Source organism: Schistocerca piceifrons, chromosome 5 (genome assembly GCF_021461385.2).
Source record: "Schistocerca piceifrons isolate TAMUIC-IGC-003096 chromosome 5, iqSchPice1.1, whole genome shotgun sequence".
NCBI classification, from domain to species: domain Eukaryota; kingdom Metazoa; phylum Arthropoda; class Insecta; order Orthoptera; family Acrididae; genus Schistocerca; species Schistocerca piceifrons.
Window position 1 is genome coordinate 281,091,996 of NC_060142.1, and position 20,845 is coordinate 281,112,840.

The following is a 20,845-nucleotide window of genomic DNA, read 5'->3' on the forward strand; positions in this document are numbered from 1 at the left end:
TCGCTCCCCACACCATGATGCCGGGTGTTGGCCCTGTGTGCCTCGGTCGTATGCAGTCCTGATTGTGGCGCTCACCTGCACGGCGCCAAACACGCATACAACCATCATTGGCACCAAGGCAGAAGCGACTCTCATCGCTGAAGACGACACGTCTCCATTCGTCCCTCCATTCACGCCTGTCGCGACACCACTGGAGGCGGGCTGCACGATGTTGGGGCGTGAGCGGAAGACGGCCTAACGGTGTGCGGGACCGTAGCCCAGCTTCATGGAGACGGTTGCGAATGGTCCTCGCCGATACCCCAGGAGCAACAGTGTCCCTAATTTGCTGGGAAGTGGCGGTGCGGTCCCCTACGGCACTGCGTAGGATCCTACGGTCTTGGCGTGCATCCGTGCGTCGCTGCGGTCCGGTCCCAGGTCGACGGGCACGTGCACCTTCCGCCGACCACTGGCGACAACATCGATGTACTGTGGAGACCTCCCGCCCCACGTGTTGAGCAATTCGGCGGTACGTCCACCCGGCCTCCCGCATGCCCACTATACGCCCTCGCTCAAAGTCCGTCAACTGCACATACGGTTCACGTCCACGCTGTCGCGGCATGCTACCAGTGTTAAAGACTGCGATGGAGCTCCGTATGCCACGGCAAACTGGCTGACACTGACGGCGGCGGTGCACAAATGCTGCGCAGCTAGCGCCATTCGACGGCCAACACCGCGGTTCCTGGTGTGTCCGCTGTGCCGTGCGTGTGATCATTGCTTGTACAGCCCTCTCGCAGTGTCCGGAGCAAGTATGGTGGGTCTGACACACCGGTGTCAATGTGTTCTTTTTTCCATTTCCAGGAGTGTAGTTAGAAAATGTAGCAATAGATGGCGCTGTAAGCATCATAATTTAATAGTGGTTGACTACAAATGACTCATACAACAATGCCCAAGGTATATGTTTGACGATAAACAGACTAGTACTCAGTGTGCATGGGTGTAAAAGTGTGATACTGTTAGTTACGTAAGCCCATCCACAATGGCAAGGTCATATCACATCAGATGGGAAAAATCGGTTTTTTATTGTCCTGAGGCCAAAAAAAAAAATGCATAGAATGCATCAGTCTAGATCAAATCAGATTATTACTTTCAGTGTGACTGATGAAAAACATTTTCAGCACACTGTCCACAGTTTTCTGCATCAAGTTGAAATCGAGAAACAGCATGTTCCACAACTGATCGAAGTGTTTCCGGTGTCGCGTTCAGAATGTGCTGCGCAACGCATGCCTTCAGTGCAGGTAAGTTAGCAATCGAAACACTGAACATGTCTTCTTTCAGCTAGCCCCGCAGCCAGAATAAATAGCGCTTCAGCAGCTGCTTAACTAGATTATTTTCAATGTGCAGAGTTGCGCCATCTTGCATAAAAATGAACCTTTCCACACTGTTGGAGAGCTGAAACGACTTGGTTGTGGAAAAGACACTCGTAGGGCATACCAGTGATGGTACAGGTAACAGGACTGAAAGCACCTGTCTCTTCAAAAAAATATGATGAATGATGCCATAAATCCGCAACACACAGTGACCTGCTCAGGATGAAGGGGTACTGGTTGATTTTTGTGTTGATTTTCCATTGCCAATATTAGACAATTGTGTGTGTTGACGTATCCTGTTAATGGACATGGGCTTCGTCTACCCACAACATTTTCCATGGCCAATCATTGTCCACTTCCATGCGAGGAAGAAATTCTAAAGCAAATGGTCTCTCTTGCTGGCAGATCAACAGAGAGCAACTCGTGCACATGGGTAATTTTGAATGGGCAGCAAAGAAGGATGTTTCGTAGGAATTTAAGCACCATGCTCATGGGTATGTCCAATGTTCGGGAAATTCCCCGTGCACTACAAGTTTGCACACGACCACTTGCCGCCTCCTGCACTGCTGTGGCCACTGCTTCCACTGACGTAGAATCAATTCATTTTCTCCCTCTACCAGGTTGTGCGCCAAAAGAACTCGTCTTTTCACATTTTTGAATTCCCGAATCATTTTCTCCAGACCCATGGCAATCATTGGACCAATGCCTTTTATTCAAACCCTTCAGTGTCTGGAACTTCTGCAGATTGACGTGTGCACAGCCATAATTCTAGTAACACAGCTTTACAAGCAGAGCTCAGTCCTGCGTTGGGACAGTCATGGCGAATGCCATAGATGCGAGAGGAGGAAAAGCCGTGTACCCGGAGCGTTTATACCAAATTCAATGGGTTGTGTGCATGACAGGTGTTTTCATTTATGTGTTCTGACACATAAAGCGCCATCTGTTGATCAGTTTTCACACTATTTATTTTTCTTCTGCCATACGTTTCCCCCGTTCTCCAATAATATTCCGTTGCAATTTGACATCATTCTGACCAGTGGTGGTATTTCTACAGTGCTTTGGAAGTTTAACTTCGATTATAATCACCCTGTACATTGCCCAAAATCACTCAGTTGGCTGATAAGTTAATCATACATTGTGCATACATCATTCACATGCCCAGGTAGCTGAGCACATCAGTGTGTTGCTTCAGAAATTCAGCCTGTCCCAGGTCAAACTTGCCTCATGGGCTAATTGCAAGGGCTGGTGAGCTGTGCAGCCTCGATGTGGTTTTTAGATGGTTTCCCATATACACCTAGGTAAATACCAGGCTGTTATCCACATCTGCCACAGTTACATGCTGTGCAGACATTTATAAACATTATAATTCTTGAACATGAGATTTACTCCAGATGTATACAGATGGGATACACAGATTTCTTGCAAGGTGGAGTGATGGCGTCGGGAAGGGCATCCAGCCAGCCACTGTCACTAACATTGCCTCATGCCATATAACAATGGTGACAGTCTAGAGAAATAAGAGAAGGCAAAGAAAAAGTAGTAGAAGAGATGCACACAATATTCATTGTATAATTACAGATCTTTTATCACAGTCATCGGCAGTATACTGCACTTTGTGACATTCTTGTTGCCATCACTGAGTTACGTAACACATTAGTTAACGCAATGGACTGTAATTTTAAAGGAGCAAGAATTGCCAATTGTTGTATCAGTTAGAGGTTTAACAGACGTTGAAGAAACAGTAACTTAAAATTTTTTTCATTGTTGTTATTTTTGTTCATTGTTTAATATTGTTTTGCATGTCTGGATTGCTGTCTAAAAACTATATTGCAATGTGTAAAACACTCCAGCAAGTTTTACACAGTGCACAGAAAAGTGTCATAACATAGTTTTCACAGCTATAGTATTTTGCTTGAAATTGTCATTGGAGGCAAAATTGTTTTTGTAATCTGTTCCCAGCAATATGACTGTTATTGCAATATCATAATTTCAGTTTTTAGACATATAATAAAGAAACACTTCTTTAACAAGAAAACTGTTGGAATATTGTGTTGCAGGTTTATGCTGGTGGGACAGAATACAGTCTTGAAGAACTTAAAGCAGTAAAATATATGAAATGCAAAGAGAGGACGAACAAAGGTATCATGAAGTTTATACCACTGATATACTTTGTAATATGTAATACCCACGTTATCATCTCTCTTCCTCACTTTCAGAACTTGCGATTCCAGAGCGCCAGGAAGCGGATCAGATGGAAATAACACTGTGTATGCCTCCACACAGTGCAGAAATAGAAAATCTTAATCCTGTAAAGGCATTTGTATCAGAGAAAAGCAGTGTCAGTATTTCTAAAAAAGAGAGTAATTTATGTAATTATACAGAAAACAATATGTTTGATAACAAGCAACAGTTGAGTGCCTTATGCAATAGCTATGAAAAGTGTACCCATACGGAAATCAGCACAGTTGGAAGTGAATGTTACTCACAGGAAACAAAACTGCCAGAACAATCATCAGTGCCTAACAGTCAATATCAGCATGGTGTGGAAGGCCCTACAAGTACAGATTCAGCAGCTAATCATCTGGCAGAAATGGACAATTTGTGCCTTTCTGACATTCGTAGTGTATTGACACCAGTTGTTAAGCAACGTGTCATAGATGGCAGTTGTGTTCCAGAAAATTTTAAACATGTTGATAATTTTGCTTCTTTGAACGAAGATCATTTGCATTGTTATGAAAACACTGACATTGTATTATCTAATAAGCAAAGTTCTTATAAACCTGCTTTGTTATTAGCTGAAAATGAGCAACAAAAAGAGAACAACCAAGGCACATTTCTGGGGAAAGGGAATGGGTTTTCAGTGCTTACTACAGGAGGTGGTGTGAGTCCTCCAGAAACAGTTAAAGCTGTTGGTTGTTTCACTTCTTTGAACAAAGAAGAAATTCCTCATTCCAAAAATGCAGACATTATATTACCCTCTAGTAAGCCCAGTTCTTGTATGTCTGCCTTGTTAGTAGCTGAAAACGAGCAGCAAAAACAAGTTAATCAAGGCAAATTTTCATTGGAAAGTAATGGTTTTTCAGTGTTTACTACAGATGATATTGGTGCTCGAGAAACTGTTAAAGCTAGCAGTTTTTCCTCTTTGATCGGAGAAGATGTGCCTTGTTCTGAAAACACAGACACCATATTGTCATCCAATAAGCAAAGTTTTTGTTCACCTGCTTCATTATTAGGTGAAAATGAGCAACAAAAACTAAACCAACAAAGCACAGTTCCTGTGAAAGGGAGTGGTTTTTCATTATTTACTACAGAAGAAGATATTGGTGCTCCAGAAACAGTTAAAACTGGTGCTTTTTTCACTTCTTCTTTGGCAAAAGAAGAAATTCCTCACTCCGAAAATGTAGATGTTATGTTATTAGCTAGTAAACCAAGTTCTTCTGTGCTATCCTTGTTAGTAGCTGAAAATGAGGAGCAAAAACAGATCAGTCAAGACAAATGTTCTTTGAAAAGTAATGGTCTTTCAGTGTATACTGCAGTTGATGATATTGAAACTCCAGAAGCCATTAAAGCTGGTGGTTTTTTCACTTCTTCTTTGAGCAAAGAGGAAATTCGTCATTCCGAAAATCTAGACGTTATGCTATCATCTAATAAGTCAAGTTCTTCTGTGCCAACCTTCTTAGCAGCTAAAAATGAGGAGCAAAAGCAGATCAATCAGAGTAAATCATCTTTGAAAAGAAGTGATTTTTCGGTGTTTACCACAGATGATGGTATTGGTACTCCAGAAACTCTTAAAGCTGGCGATTTTTTCACTTCTTTGAACAAAGAAGATACTGCAGGCATTATGTTACCTATAAAGCCCAGTTCTTGTACGTCTCCCTTGTTGTTAGCTGTAAATGAGCAGCAAAAACCTCAAAACCAAGGCACATTTTCAGTTAGTACAGGAGGTGTTACAGGTGCCCCAGAAACTCTTAACGCTGAAAACATCTTCACTTGTTCAAAGACAGAGGAGGTAGTGTCTTACTCAGATAACAAAAACAATGTATTGTTATCTAACAAGGTAGAGGGCTTGAGCAGTCCTATTTTGATGCAGGGGAATGAGAATGAGCAGTGTGGAGAAATGCAGGAAGGAAAGATTTCAATAAATGGGAACCATATACCAGAATTTCCAATATTTAGTGACGAAGAAAATTGCTATGCAAAAGGCCGAGCGGGTTTTGTTAAAATAGAGCAAGAAAATGGCTTTTCTGGCTTCCCCAATAAAAACAAAAACCTGTTTTCACATTCAGTTCTGTGTGGTCCCAACAAACTGTTACATGACGACGTGAGATCTTTCTCATCTACAACCAAAAAGAAAAAGGTACTACCTTTTCAGTTGTTCATTGATGATGGTGAAGTTCCAGGAGGTAATGAACCATGTGCAATAAAACGAGAACTCTTCAAAGATGTGGCTCGTGAACCTTCTGATAAATTGTGTGATGTTAATTCAAAGGAAAATATGGTATTGCTATCTATGTACACACCAACTAATCGACCTAATCTGGAGAAAAGAGAAAAAAAAGTGTGTGAGCACATAGTTACAGCATCCATGTTAAAATTGAAACACAAGAAAGCAACCGAACAAATCAAGGTAAGACTGTTAAATTTTGTATTTTAACTGTTCACTATATCAAGATGTGATTATTTCTGTTGCTTTTATGTTATTTATGATTAAAAGGAAACTGCTGCTGAAGAATGTGAACAACAGGCTCCAGCTACGTTGGTGCCTAAAAGATCTGAAGGATGTGTCCCTTCATCCATTTCTGCAAGCTCTGAAGAAGTGCTTAAAGTCATAAATGAATGTTGGGCCAGCCCTCCAAAGGGTCAGAAGGATTCAGGTAATTTCACAATCACTTCTTATTTAATTAAAAATCCATTTTAGAGTTCTAAAAGTTTTACAGAAATGTAAATTGAGCTGTCAAATGGTGGCACTCTCAGTGTAAAACAAACCTGATTTTACAGCATGCTGTGAAACTGTTTGATATGTATTAAAAGGAGAATCAACTTGAGAAAAATGTAAAATTACATGGAGTCAGAAAGGCTGACCAGTAAAACTTTGCGTGATATTTTAAAGGTATTGCAGAGGTAAAAATGCATTGTGTGAACTTTAAATGTTGTTTGTTTTAGCTCATATACTGCAATGAATTAAATGTAGAAAAATATAAAAATTTTATTCAAAATTGTTAACAGAATGGTCTCTAATTTCATTCTCGAGTTACTGGGTTTCATATCGTCCGGGCAGTCATGTGCAATGTGCCCATTAACGTCCACGCACATTGCAAGTCACGTGCTCGTAACAGTTGTCATATCTCATAAACAATTAAGATTTTGAAACAAGGTTTTTTGCAGTTGATAGCATGCAAGAGGCATGTATGTTGTATGATAAATACTCGAAATGTTTTTTGCTCAGGGAGATATGGAAGTGACAGGCTCAGGACACACAGACATACGTAGCACTGTAGGGAAACACAGGCGGAGTTCGTATACATGCCCACAGCAACTAGAGAACAGTGTTGCAGGATGTGTATACATGTCCACAGCAGCTAAAGGTTTAAGAATTAAGGGGGAAAAGGAGGAAAGAAAACAAGAAGATGGGAGAAAATATGGGGAGGTAAGGGGGGGGGGGGGGGGGGGAGAAGAAGATGACAAAAAGAAATAGAGGAAAAATGAATATTACCAATGAACAGTCTGTCAATGAAGAAAATAAAATAAACAGACAATAGATGGAGGATTATTTATGGGGGAACGTACAGAAAAGTGGCAGGATGTGAAGATTAGTTGGAGAGAATGTTACCATCTCTGGCGTTAAAGGAAATTAATATGGGGAGGAGATGCAAATAACTCGTGTCATGTAATAGGCACTCAAATTCCTTAGTCATTTTGTGAACCTCCTCTGCAACAGAGTTCCGGGCATTATGTATCCATTCATGTTCTGCCGGTTTATTGGTGGCCATTCCTGAGGAAAGCATGGGAGAGGTGGTCAACACAGGTGTCGAGGGATACTGGGTTAAGAGAGGAAATGTTTGCCATGAATGCCTAAATTTTAACTAAGGGAGCATGTGGTGTTAAACTGCTACTACTCCATTTTGTTGATAAAGGAGATGAATTCCTTGAATTTGCAGTGATTATAAACCTCTTTGAATAATTCTGTTTCTTAAAACTGAATCTGACCCTTGAAGGGTGGAGTGCCTTCAGTGCAGGATGACCAATGGTGGAGGGTTGCGGCAGAGTTGCTAGCTAGCTGGAGGGACCCGGAGAAATATGGCTATCAAAATAAATGTCTTTTTTGCTCAGACATTTGCACTGTGCTAACGTTGAATAGCGGCAACACCCCTCTGAGAGGGGCCTTCAAGGTGGCAGCTAATGCCCATTTGGCAGGCTGAGACACGTGCCAGGGATTGCTGATACCAAGCCCAGTATGTGGCACGTGACCTGGTTATGTGAGTTGCGCCACAATGGTGTTAGCAGTGCTGAAAGGCAGAAGGAATTCTTGCACCAGTAGCCAGCTCTCCAGTGGAAGCTACAAAATGACAGCTCTTTATATCAGAAAGCAGCACACCTGTTATGCCATTGCACCACTGTGTTTAGTTCTGTTGGGGGAGAAATCTCCTTGCCTGTAAGTACCATATTCTTACTGCTGTGCTGGCAGTTTTGCCGAGCCGAGTTGGTGTGTCTCATAATGAGTAAACAGCTATGTTACTTTAATTGGAATTCCAACAGTTCGCACTTGCCAACAGTTCGCACTTTCCAGCGACTGCTGAAATGCTCTACGTCCATACTCCCACAGATTTGCCCTCAAAATAGTAATGGTGCTACAAAATATTTTCTATTTGTTATTTCATTAGTATGTTTTGATCACGGCCAATATCAGATTTCAATAAATTTAGAGCCAATGACACAGTTTAATCAATGGCGGGTATTGGATGATATCTGATCTTGTTAATGGGTAATGGCCTCAGAAAGCTCGTGAACCAATTCTAACAAACTGAAGTATACTTCCTAAGGCTTGACACTTGTAAAATGTGGAAGTAGTAAATAAATTAAAAACTGTTACCTGAACAAGGAACAAGAACAAAAAACACAGAAGTGTGTAATGAGTCACTCACTGAATGAACTAAACACTGATTGCTATTCACTAATCAGGGGCTGGTGGAGCTCTACAGCTCATTCCAGTCCCAATTCAACTAGTGCTGCACATTGTACCAATTGTCACACTAATACATCCTCTTTTCTTTGAATGTTATTTTTAGTGCCTTTTCATTTAGTATCTCACCTGTCCACTAAATTTTCAGTTTTGTCCTACAACCCAACATTCCAAATGTTTCAAAGTTTCTTCTTCTATATTCAATATTTTCCATGTTTCAGTTCCATATAGCACTGTGGTCCATATACAAAGTTTCAGGAACTTTGTACCAAAATCCAAATAAATATATACATCGAGGTGACAAAAGTCATGGGATAGCTGTGTGAGATATACAGATGGCAGCAGTATTGCACACATAAGGTATAAAAGGGCAGTGCATTGGTGTAGCTATCATTTGTACTCGGATGATTCATGTGAAAAGGTTTTGGAAGTGATTATGGGCACACAACAGAAATTTGAAATCCGAATTGTAATTGGTGCTAGAAGCTTTGGACATTCCTTTTCAAAAACTGTTATTGAATTCAATATTCAAATATTCACAGTGTTAAGAGTGTTCAGAGAATACAATATTTCAGGCATTACCACTCACCATGGACAACACTGGCTGACAGCCTTCACTTGATGACCAAGAGCAGTGGCGTTTGCATAGAGTTTGCATTGCTGACAGACAGGCACCTCTGCCTGAATTAATGGCAGAAACCAATGTGGAACATGCGATGAACATATCCACTAGGACAGTGCGGCAAAATTTGGCATTAATGAGCTATGCAGCAGATGACCCATGCGAATGCCTTTGCTAACAGCTCATCATCTGCAGTGCCTCTCCTGTGCTAGTGACCATATCAGCTGGGTCTTAAATGACTGGAAAACTGTGGCCTGGTCAAATGAGTCCTGATTTCAGTTGCTAATAGCTGATGGTAGGATATGAGTGAGTGCGGCACAGGCCCCATGAAGTCTTGGAGCCAAGTTGTCAACAAAGCACTGTAGGAAACTAGTGGCTGCACCATAATGGTGTGGGCTGTGTTTACGTGAAATGGACTGGGTCCTCCGGTCCTACTGAACTGATCATTGACTGGAAATAGTTATGTTCGGCTGCTTGGTGACCAATTCCAGCTGTTCATGGACTTAATGTTCCCAATCAACAATGGAATTTTTACAGATGACAATGCATTGCATCACTGGGCCACAATTGTTCATGATTGGCTTGAAGAACATTCTGGACAGTTAGAGCTAATGATTAGACCACCCAGATCGCCCTACATAAATCTCATCAAACATTTATGGGATATAATCGAGAGGTCAGTTAATGCACAAAATCGTGCACCAGCAACGCTTTCGCAATTATGGTTTGCTTTAGAGGTAGCATGGCTCAGTATTCTGCAGGGGACTTCCATGCCATGTCAAGTTGCCACACTATCCTGGGCAAGAGCAGCTACCAACATGATATTAGGAGATATCCCATGACTCTTGTCATGTTAGTGTAATACAAATAGAACTTATTTGTTGAAGAAAGATTAGGGTGACAGGAAGGGCATATGGCCACTGTCTACCACTAACAATGTCAAGTGTATAAATTAAGATGGCAAATCTGTGAAGATGCGGGATAAAGGCCAGGGAAAAGGAGTTTCATTGTTTTTGCAAACAATATTACTTTTAATATAAATATGATAGTAACCACAACCTATTTTGGAAACACATTACAGCAAGTTTCTCTGGATCTGGCAGCACACAGAATTCCAACAGCATTTTTTATTCCTCCTCCTTCCCTGGAGTGTTAGCAGAGTATTTAGATTTGTTTGTGTTATTGCACTGTCCCTATTTCTACTGCGTAGTTCAAATTTGATAGAACAATACATGCTGTGCAAAAAAAATATACCCATTGAGCATGTTTATACAGTGTATATGCAACATAGCACAACATGTAGGTAAGGGATTAGTGTGGCATTCACACCTTTCTGACTTGTTTGCAGTAAATGTTGAAATGTGAGCTTTGGCGATGTTATTACCACATGTGTCTGAGCAGGACAAACATGCTGTTATATTATTCTTGGCTGCTGAAGGATAAACACTGGTAGACATCCATTAGGGAGTGCAGAATATGTATGGGGCAGCATGTCTGTCAAAAAACCGCCGCTGGGCAAAACATCTGGGAAAACTGAGACATGGGGTGCTGTTGCTGCTGCTTCATGATTACGCATATCTTCATATCACAAGTATTGTAACACAGAAGTTAAGCCAACTCAAGTGGGAGATGCTCAAATATCCACCCAGTGATTTTGCCGACTCTGGACTGTACAGCCTTAGAACAGAACCTTTTTGATAACACCTTGTAGCATGTTGATATCCTTATGATCAGTGTTAATTGTAGGATGGCAAATATGGTTTTAGATATCTTACAGGCTAAAGGTTATGCATGTCACCTGAATTATGATTGTCAAGAATTTAGATCAGATTTCCTTTTTAATAATGGCATTTCTTACGGATAAGATAATTGCATAGCAAGTTCCCTCTCTCTCTATCCCGCCCCTCTCTCTATCCCGCCCCTCTCTCTATCCCGCCCCTCTCTCTATCCCGCCCCTCTCTCTATCCCGCCCCTCTCTCTATCCCGCCCCTCTCTCTATCCCGCCCCTCTCTCTATCCCGCCCCTCTCTCTATCCCGCCCCTCTCTCTATCCCGCCCCTCTCTCTATCCCGCCCCTCTCTCTATCCCGCCCCTCTCTCTATCCCGCCCCTCTCTCTATCCCGCCCCTCTCTCTATCCCGCCCCTCTCTCTATCCCGCCCCTCTCTCTATCCCGCCCCTCTCTCTATCCCGCCCCTCTCTCTATCCCGCCCCTCTCTCTATCCCGCCCCTCTCTCTATCCCGCCCCTCTCTCTATCCCGCCCCTCTCTCTATCCCGCCCCTCTCTCTATCCCGCCCCTCTCTCTATCCCGCCCCTCTCTCTATCCCGCCCCTCTCTCTATCCCGCCCCTCTCTCTATCCCGCCCCTCTCTCTATCCCGCCCCTCTCTCTATCCCGCCCCTCTCTCTATCCCGCCCCTCTCTCTATCCCGCCCCTCTCTCTATCCCGCCCCTCTCTCTATCCCGCCCCTCTCTCTATCCCGCCCCTCTCTCTATCCCGCCCCTCTCTCTATCCCGCCCCTCTCTCTATCCCGCCCCTCTCTCTATCCCGCCCCTCTCTCTATCCCGCCCCTCTCTCTATCCCGCCCCTCTCTCTATCCCGCCCCTCTCTCTATCCCGCCCCTCTCTCTATCCCGCCCCTCTCTCTATCCCGCCCCTCTCTCTATCCCGCCCCTCTCTCTATCCCCGCCCCTCTCTCTATCCCGCCCCTCTCTCTATCCCGCCCCTCTCTCTATCCCGCCCCTCTCTCTATCCCGCCCCTCTCTCTATCACGCCCCTCTCTCTATCACGCCCCTCTCTCTATCACGCCCCTCTCTCTATCACGCCCCTCTCTCTATCACGCCCCTCTCTCTATCACGCCCCTCTCTCTATCACGCCCCTCTCTCTATCACGCCCCTCTCTCTATCACGCCCCTCTCTCTATCACGCCCCTCTCTCTATCACGCCCCTCTCTCTATCACGCCCCTCTCTCTATCACGCCCCTCTCTCTATCACGCCCCTCTCTCTATCACGCCCCTCTCTCTATCACGCCCCTCTCTCTATCACGCCCCTCTCTCTCTCTCTCTCTCTCTCTCTCTCTCTCTCTCCCCCCCCCCCTCCTCTCTCTCTCTCTCTCTCTCTCTCTCTCTCTCTCTCTCTCTCTCTCCCCCCCCCCCCTCCTCTCTCTCTCTCTCTCTCTCTCTCTCTCTCTCTCTCTCCCCCCCCCCCTCCTCTCTCTCTCTCTCTCTCTCTCTCTCTCTCTCTCGGATGATGAGGTGCAGCAACTCGAACACACTGAGAATTTCTGGAACTTCTAGTATTGCACCATTTCTCCAGAAACAACGGGGAGGCATGCCACTGTGCAGTAGTTGTCTGTGATGACATGCATTGAGATTGTTATTTGAAGTGAATGCTAACGCTAGACATACACCCTTTTGGTTTGCTGTGCTTGTAACTTGCATGTCTCAGGTTTTATTCGAATAAACAAGCAAGATCGGACATCTTAAATTACACAATTTATCAAGGAATGGAACATGGATGCCCACAGATACATAACGGTAGAATTTGAATAGCCAGTTTTAATAATAATACTAGTGTTTTATTCCTCTTCTTTGTTGTAAGTTGAAGACTTGTTACCCATTTTCTGGTATAACTTTTTGTGAGAGTCTAGAGAATGTTTGGGTTCATTCTGCTAAATTGTATGAACATTGGTGGACTTTCTGGTGATTAACACTTATATTTTCTGTCATTTTACTTCACAGTACCAATCAATACAACACACACAACTTGCACTCCATCCTCGCACTTCAAACTCGTACAACTGACTACTCAAAGACAAAAATTTACATCTAACAACATGCAGCAAAGAAATTGATAGCATGTATCGATCTATATGTGCAGAATCATCTTTGGAACATAACATTTTGTAAATAAAATACAAATAATTGTGTGTCTTTTTAGGAAGTCCATAATCATCATTGTTTTTACATTAAGTCTGTATAAAATTTGACATTTAAACATTTTCTTATAGGTATGTAGTAATGGATTTCTGGATTTTGAGTCTTCGATTGGGAATTTGTCATTTCATATGATCCAAAATTCGTTAGTACATTTATCTCATCATAACAAGTTTTATTACAAGGAGCACTGCTCTAAATCGAATATTCTGCTCTACAGAGTGAAGTAAACGGCATGAGAACTATATGTAGCATTAGTGTCCATGATAAGAGATGATTCTCAACCACTCTGCTAGAGGACAATGGTTTTAGATGTTTTGGTGTACTGTTGGACTCAAAATATTAGATACCACATAGAAAATACTGCGCCACATGATTGAAGAAAATACCATAAAAAGGAGACTGTAAACTTAGAGTTGAAAGATTCTATCTGTGTTTCTTCAACAACCGATATTTGGACCTCCCTCAGTTGTGAGGAGGCACGCGAGGTGCGATCAAAAAGTGAAGGAAATTTCTTAATTTCATGGGCTTTATACATGAAATTTTCAATTTTTCATATCTTGTTGGTACAAATTTTCTTTTTTTCTTTATGTATGCTTAAATTTTCAGCTTTTTTGAATATTCAGTTTATGTTGACAGTTGAAAAGGTTGTGTGTGTTTCAGAGTGTTTGGTGAATTTTTAGTTTCGTATGTGCTACATCAAAGAATCTGCATTAAATTTTTCTTGAAGTATGCAATAAAGTGTGGCACTGCATTAAAAATGTAGACTGTGGCTTTTGGGTGGGTCTGCTACAAGTAAGAAAGAGTTTATGGGTAGTACAAATGTTTTAAAGTGGGTTGAGAAGACACTAAAGACGACCGCTGCCCCGGATGCCCTAGCACATAATTTAGTGGCAACAATGTGGAAGAAGCAAAGAAAATGATTCTGAGAAAACACAGAATCACAATTAGACAGGTTGCCGATTACATTGACGTATCCTCTGGCTCATGACAAGCAATTTTTTCGAATGTTCTGGGCCTGTAGTAGTAAAGTTTGTTCCAAAATCATTGAATTTTGACCAAAAACGATGTCACATAGACAGTTCGGGAATTTCTGAATGAAGTACACGATGATCCAGAACTTCTACAGAAAGGTAATAGCAGATAATGAAATGTGGGTATATGTGTATGACTTCGAAACGGAGACCCAAATGTTCCAATGGAAACCGTCTGAAGAGCCATGACAAGAAAAATTCAAGTTTGAATACATGTGAAGGTTCTGTTCACTGTTTTCTTCAATTACAATGGGATAATGCATCACGAGTTCCTACCTTATCGTTGTATGATCAATAAGGAATACTACCTGGAAGTTATGGGCCCTTTGTGTGAAGCAGTCCAAAGAAAACAACAAGAATTGTGCAGTCTGTCACACCTGATTTCCCAACCCAAGTGAAGTAGTCACATTGATCTGGCTCCAAACCTACATGTGCAACTGTAACACATGGGGCTCAGGGTTGGAGTCATGCGCCTGACTGTATATTGTTGCAGCACATTACGCATTTGTGTATTTACATCGGGATGTTTATTTATTAGTCTCGCAGTCTCTGCTGGTTAATTGCAAAGTACAGTGCAGCAAAAACCTACCGTACTGCATAACAAAGAAATAAAAGCTTCCAAATTGCACTATCACCAGTAAATGACCTACATGGTCTTTACTGCATAAAGACTGTAAACAAAAAAGGGGCAAAAAGGAAAGAAACACAAAGCAAGAACAGCTTTTGCTTGGTTACAGTGCATTTGTAACTTCAGTGGTTAAAACAGATTACATTTAGAAAAGGAGTTCGAAAACAGAGTAGCCTACCAAAGCGATATGTAGCGCCCGCGCCCGCGCCCACACACACACACACACACACACACACACACACACACACACACACACACACACACACACACACTCTTATGCATTCTGCATGTATTTATACTTAAATAAGTGCTATTATATGTTGATGTACCCAGAATCTGCTTACATACATTTACTAATAGTAGAAAGCAAATAACGGTTGTTATTCATCACTTGGCATTTTTACTTCCCATTACCAGTCCTGTTAATTTTTATTTAGAAATATCATTTCATCCAATTAACTTTTAGTTTGCTCCTTTGTTCCTTTATAAGTGGTCCTGGTTTGAAAAATATTCTCAATGGGAACATAAGTTGCATGTATTGCAAGATAGTTTTCTTGCCTCAACAGCTAGACTTGAGTAGAGGCCAGGATAGGATTGACGAGCCCAGTCACTACATGTGTACCAATATGCATTATGTGGCGACATCGTATGTTCGACATTTGTCACCCACTTTTGAGGTATTTCCTGACATTTGTGGCCCCATGTGTCTTACAGTAACTTACTTGTCTCCATGTTGTCTACATTGCCTAGAATTTTTAACCTTTAATTAGAATCGCCGTGCATACATTTTAACACCTTTATCTGTTTAAAAGTCTGTGTTGCATCTACCTCAAACAAATAAGAACAAATTTCTAAATTTACGTGGTAGCCAAATGGCAATGTCTGAGGCTCCGGAATTCCACTGAAGTAACCAAGGTTTGCACCCCCTCAATAAAATTTTTTTTTTGTTTACATTGTATTTTTTGTTGATCTGTTGCGAGTGTAACATGAAAACTGCCAAACATAACACAGTGCACCACAGATGCACATACAACAATCATTTACTGTCAGGATGCCTCAGCATATGCAGGCCAATAGAGAAAGTGTCCTGGCACTCGTTCGGTATGATAGTTTCAGTGTGCGTGAAATGGTTCTCAACCTCAATGTACCCAGGACTGGATAAAACGGTGGTGTGAAATGGGTAATTGGCAGGCTTTGAGGGTTGGGTTTAGGAAAGGTGTTGACTGAAAAATGAGACCAATTTCCCTGAATGCTCGCAAACAATTTCCAACCACTTAAGAGACACTGCCCTTAGAGCCCATAGTGCTGCTGATAGAGAGGTCTCTCTGATGATCGGACTCTGTAGGCTTACCACTGAATTGAAAGTAGATCGTGAGTGGACCACATCATCTTTTCAGGTGAGTCAATATTTAACTCAATGAATGATGAGTATGGTGACGGTCTACAGCCACATGGTGCATTTTATGACCCACAGGATGGTAACTGATGCCAGTGATGGGTGGACCTCATATACTAGCCTCGTCGATGATGCGTAACTTCCCTCGTCTCACAATATTCTACTCTATATGACATTATTTGATATAACTGTATCTTTGTTAAATGGAAATATACGTGAAGTCATTGTTCTTCGGATTTTATTTGTTGAATTTGTGCTATTTAACACTTAAGGGGCTTGGATGTCATGGTCTGTATTTTTATTAGTATTGTGAAATATAACAACACAAAAACTTTAATTGGCATTGAAATGAAACTTTAACCACATAATTAGTGTGTTGTGACCTCTAAATGACAAATGCAAATGCAATTCATAGTTGATTTTTATCTTACATACTGAAGTATGTGTAATTTTTATTTCAGGTGCACTACACTTCCGCACTAATCAAAATAAAGGGTCAAAACCAATTTTATTCCTTAAATTATTAATCACTTAAAAGAAAAAGCTTTTTGAAGTCATTTTTTCCCCTAATAATTTAAGAACATATGACATGCTCCAGCTTAAAATATTAAATAGATTGTTGAATAATCTGGCTCACTGTATAGTCAAGCTGTGTATTATTATTCACACAAAGTTTTGTTTTTGTAACTTTAACATTGGATGAAATAATGATGCCTAAGTGTGCAAAAACTTTGATTAATTGAAACTTAAACTGAATGTCATAACTTTCCAGCTCCACAATCTTGTTGATTCTGAGTGTCCTTTTCATCTTCTATACTTTTCTTTCTTTCCTTTGTTACTCTTTCCACCTTCGTCATACTTGCAGCAGATTTTTCAGATTCAGGGAGATGGTATCTGTTGTCTCAGAGAATCCCATTTTTTTCATGTTGTCGGCCACGTGAGGTAGCCGAGCAGTCTGAGGCATCTTGTCACAGTCTGCGCAGCTTTCCCTGTCGAAGGTTCGAGTCCTCCATTGCGTGCGTGTGCGCATGGGCGCACGTGTGTGTGTGTGTGTGTGTGTGTGTGTGTGTGTGTGTGTGTGTGTGTGTGTGTGTGTGTGTGTGTGTCCGTGATGTCCTTAGCGTAAATTAGTTTGAGTTACATTAAGTAGTGTGTAAGTTTAGTGACCGATGACCTCAGCAGTTTGGTCCCATAAGACCTTACCAAAAATTTCCAAAGTTTTTTCATGTTGTCCCCAGTTCTGAAGCCTAGTTTTTTCACGGTTTTTAATTTACAGTGAAATTACATGGTTTCCGTAATTAAAGATCCAGTTTCAAAATGTGGTAGGAAGAGAACCACATGTCAGAATGTCAAATTCGAACAGCATATTATTGATGCAGAAGGAAACAGAAAAAGAACTTACTGAAAATTTTACAAATAGATGGTGCTGTAAGTGTCTTAATGTAAATGGAGTCAGATACAAATGATACATGAATCGCAATACATTGGCTATGTTTTGAATTGCATATTACACTACCCATACCATTAAGTGTGCATTATCACAAGTTTGACAGTCAACAGTTGTGGCACTGTCATTTAGGTAAGCCCGTCCACCATGGCAAGGTCTTACACATTGAATGGGAAAAATTGCTTTTTAATTGTTGTGACTCTGAAAACAACATAAATAGCAAAAGGACATCAGTTTTCTAGTTGTCACGAGACTGGTGCAAGACAGTTTTCTGCCCTAAGTAGAAATCTAGAAACAGCATGTGCTACAACAGATTGAAGTATCTCAGCGGTCATGTTCAGAATGCCTTGTGCAATGTGTGCCTTCAATTCACCTACATTTGTAATTGGAGCACTGAAAAAAAAAAATCTTTCGAATAACCCCACAGGGAGAAGTCACACAGGTTAAGATCAAGTGATGTGGATGGCCAGGCTGTGGGGATATGATGGCTGATAATTATAGCATTTCTGAAATGCTTTTGCAGCAGCCGCGTCACTTGCTATGCAATGTGTGAACGAGTGCCATCTTGCATAAAAATAATGCTATACACACATGCATGCTGTTGAAGGGTTGGGATGACATTGGTATGCAAGAGTTAATTCATTTAATTTGTCTGAGCTACATCTGTAATTAATAGGCTATATATACTAGGTTACAAGTACAACTAAATAATATTCATATATACATTCATGATCTTCACATATCATAAGTCGTCATCTGTAGCAAGGCTCCCCCCTCCCCCTCCCCCCTGTCTGTCCTTTTGCTATTCTTTTTCCCCTACCTAGGGGAACATGTCCGGGGTATTATTGGGAAGTTTTGCATTTTTTCGCTGAACTGCAAACAGTCTCAACTTTTTCTTTGGCTCCCATTTTTCTTTCTTTGTTTCCCTTCTCCTCTCGTTACTCCACTTTGGCATTTGAGGATTGTCTTTTTTTCTTCTTCCTCCCTGTGCGCTCGTACAGGCTGGCCCACGCGTCTGACACGTGAAAGGTGACTGGGTAACTCGTAATTCCCAGGGTTCGCACGTACCCCCTGGTACAGGCCAGGCCCAGGGAGGTGTGATTGCCTGAGCTGTAACCTTTCCATGTTGCCCATTGGTCCATCAGTCAGGCGTTTGGGACGTGTGACCTGAGGTGTGAACAATCGCATAAGGTGAGTGCGCCCCTTGTGCGTGGGGCCCCCAGTTGGAAGGAGCGCACCATCGGAGACACTGGCAATCATTGTGGATTTCCTCACGATGAGTCACTCATCCTCTCCATCAAAGTCGACAAAACGTAAACGTAATGAGGCTACTGATTCGAAGACCCTTCCTTTTGCACTGCGGTTCCTTGTGGTATCATGTACTGAAGATGGTCAGTCCTTCGCCACAGTCAATCCACTTATTGTTCAGAAAGGTGTGGATGCCATTGCTGACCCTGTGAAATCCTGCTCTCGTTTATGGAATGGCACTTTGCTTTTGGAGACAGCTTCTGATGCTCAAGCACAACTACTACTTGCTGCCTCGCTTCTCCATGGCTACCCTGTTCATGTTGAGGCACATAGAACTCTGCCCGTGGTGTAATTTACACCAGGCTGCTTGACGGTCTACCAAAGGCTGAAATACAATTTTACCTCTCTGATCAGGGTGTCATTGCCATCCATCGTGTAATGAAAAAGGTCAGTTCCTCCTTGGTGCCCACCTGCGCTATTTTCCTCATCTTTGACAGGGTGGTGCTGCAGTCGAAGATTAACACTGCCTACAAAATCATCGCAGTCCAGCCGTACATTCTGAATCCGATGTGCTGCTACCAGTGTCATCGGTTCAATCACACTAGAACGTCTTGTCGACACCCAGCCAAATGTGTAACCTGTGGCAGGGAGGCACACGAGGGTGAATGTCTGCCTCCTTCTCCCTGCTGTATCAACTGCAATGGCGGCCACGCTGCTTCCTCCCAGGATTGACCTTTATATCTAGATGAGCGGGCTGTTCAAGAGATTTGGGTCAAGGAAAAAGTGCCTTACCCAGTAGCTTGCAAGTTACTGGCTAGTTGCAAACCCTGTGTTCTCCCGTCTGGCACTAACAGTTCAGTTTTTGTTACCCCTCCCTCTGTGAAGGACGTGGCTATGCAGGCATGCGACCTCAAATATGGCTCTGAGGTTGTGAAGTCACCCAGTGTCAAGGTAGCATTGCCGTCCCCTCCGTCCCGATGTGCAACAAACTGTCACACTCTCACCTAAAGGGACAAAGCTACCCACTACATAACCGGCAGGCAGGAAAGGACAGGAGTACTCCAGAGAAGACTTTCCCTGTCCCTCCTGCCAAACAACACCCAAGTCATCATCTAACCAGGAGGGCTCGAAGAGGTCCGTTAAAGACAAACGGTCTTCTCCTTCACCAAATCAAAGATCCTGCGTGACAGTGTTGCCACGTGGTCACTTAGCCTGGCAGGCCTCTGTCTCACTGGTGCACACCACCAACCGTTTTTCAGCATTGGACTCCACCGACTGACCGAACAAGCACGCCATTGCTTCTGTGGACCCCATGGAGCAGGATCATCCTGCTTCTGTGCCCTGTAGTAGCGACTCTCCACCGGCTGTCCTTTGGCGGCCACCAAGTTGACACCCCCACATCTCTTCCTCCTCATGACTGTCCTCCACTGGAACATTCGCGGCCTTTGGTCGCACAAAGAGGATTTATAGCTGTTTCTAGCATTGCAGCATCCCCTTATACTCTGCCTTCAGGAAACGAAATTACGCCCTCAAGACCGCTTTGAGTTTCCACATTAGACTTTGACCTTCCTCTGCGGTCGGCATCCCATCTCATGGGGGTGTCAAGCAGCTTATACAGGATGACCTTCATAGTCAACCCATCTCCCTGACAACCCGTCTTCGAGCTGTTGCCGTTTGCCTTTTCCGTCCCCACCTGACTTTCTTCCTCTGTACCATTTATGTACCTCCATTCTTCGCTGTCACCAGGGCAGATTTCCTCCAGCTTATTGGGCAGCTATCTCCACAGTTTTTGCTACTAGGTGACTTTAATGCGCAACATCCCCTTTGGGGTTCTCCCAGGACCTGCCAGAGAGCTGCCCTCTTGCTGACATTCTAAACCAACTCAACCTCTTCTGCCTTAACAGTGGTGCACCCACTTTAGTTTCTGTCTCCTCGCACACCTATTCCCATTTGGACCTATCCTTTTCCACTGGCCAGCTTGCTCCTCATGTTGAGTGGTCTTTTCTTTCTGACA

The 20,845-nt window shown here is 42.7% G+C and overlaps 1 protein-coding gene across 3 annotated transcripts in view; it reads left to right on the forward strand.

The window, feature by feature from the left end:
* Window positions 1-20,845, forward strand: part of LOC124798379 — a 172,605-nt gene that overhangs the window by 109,490 nt on the left and 42,270 nt on the right. For all 3 annotated transcript variants that reach the window (XM_047261751.1, XM_047261750.1, XM_047261752.1), the window contains exons 7-9: window positions 3,404-3,485; window positions 3,563-5,973; window positions 6,061-6,220. In XM_047261751.1, coding sequence (XP_047117707.1) covers window positions 3,404-3,485; window positions 3,563-5,973; window positions 6,061-6,220 — 2,653 coding nt within the window. The remainder of the gene's footprint in view (window positions 1-3,403; window positions 3,486-3,562; window positions 5,974-6,060; window positions 6,221-20,845) is intronic.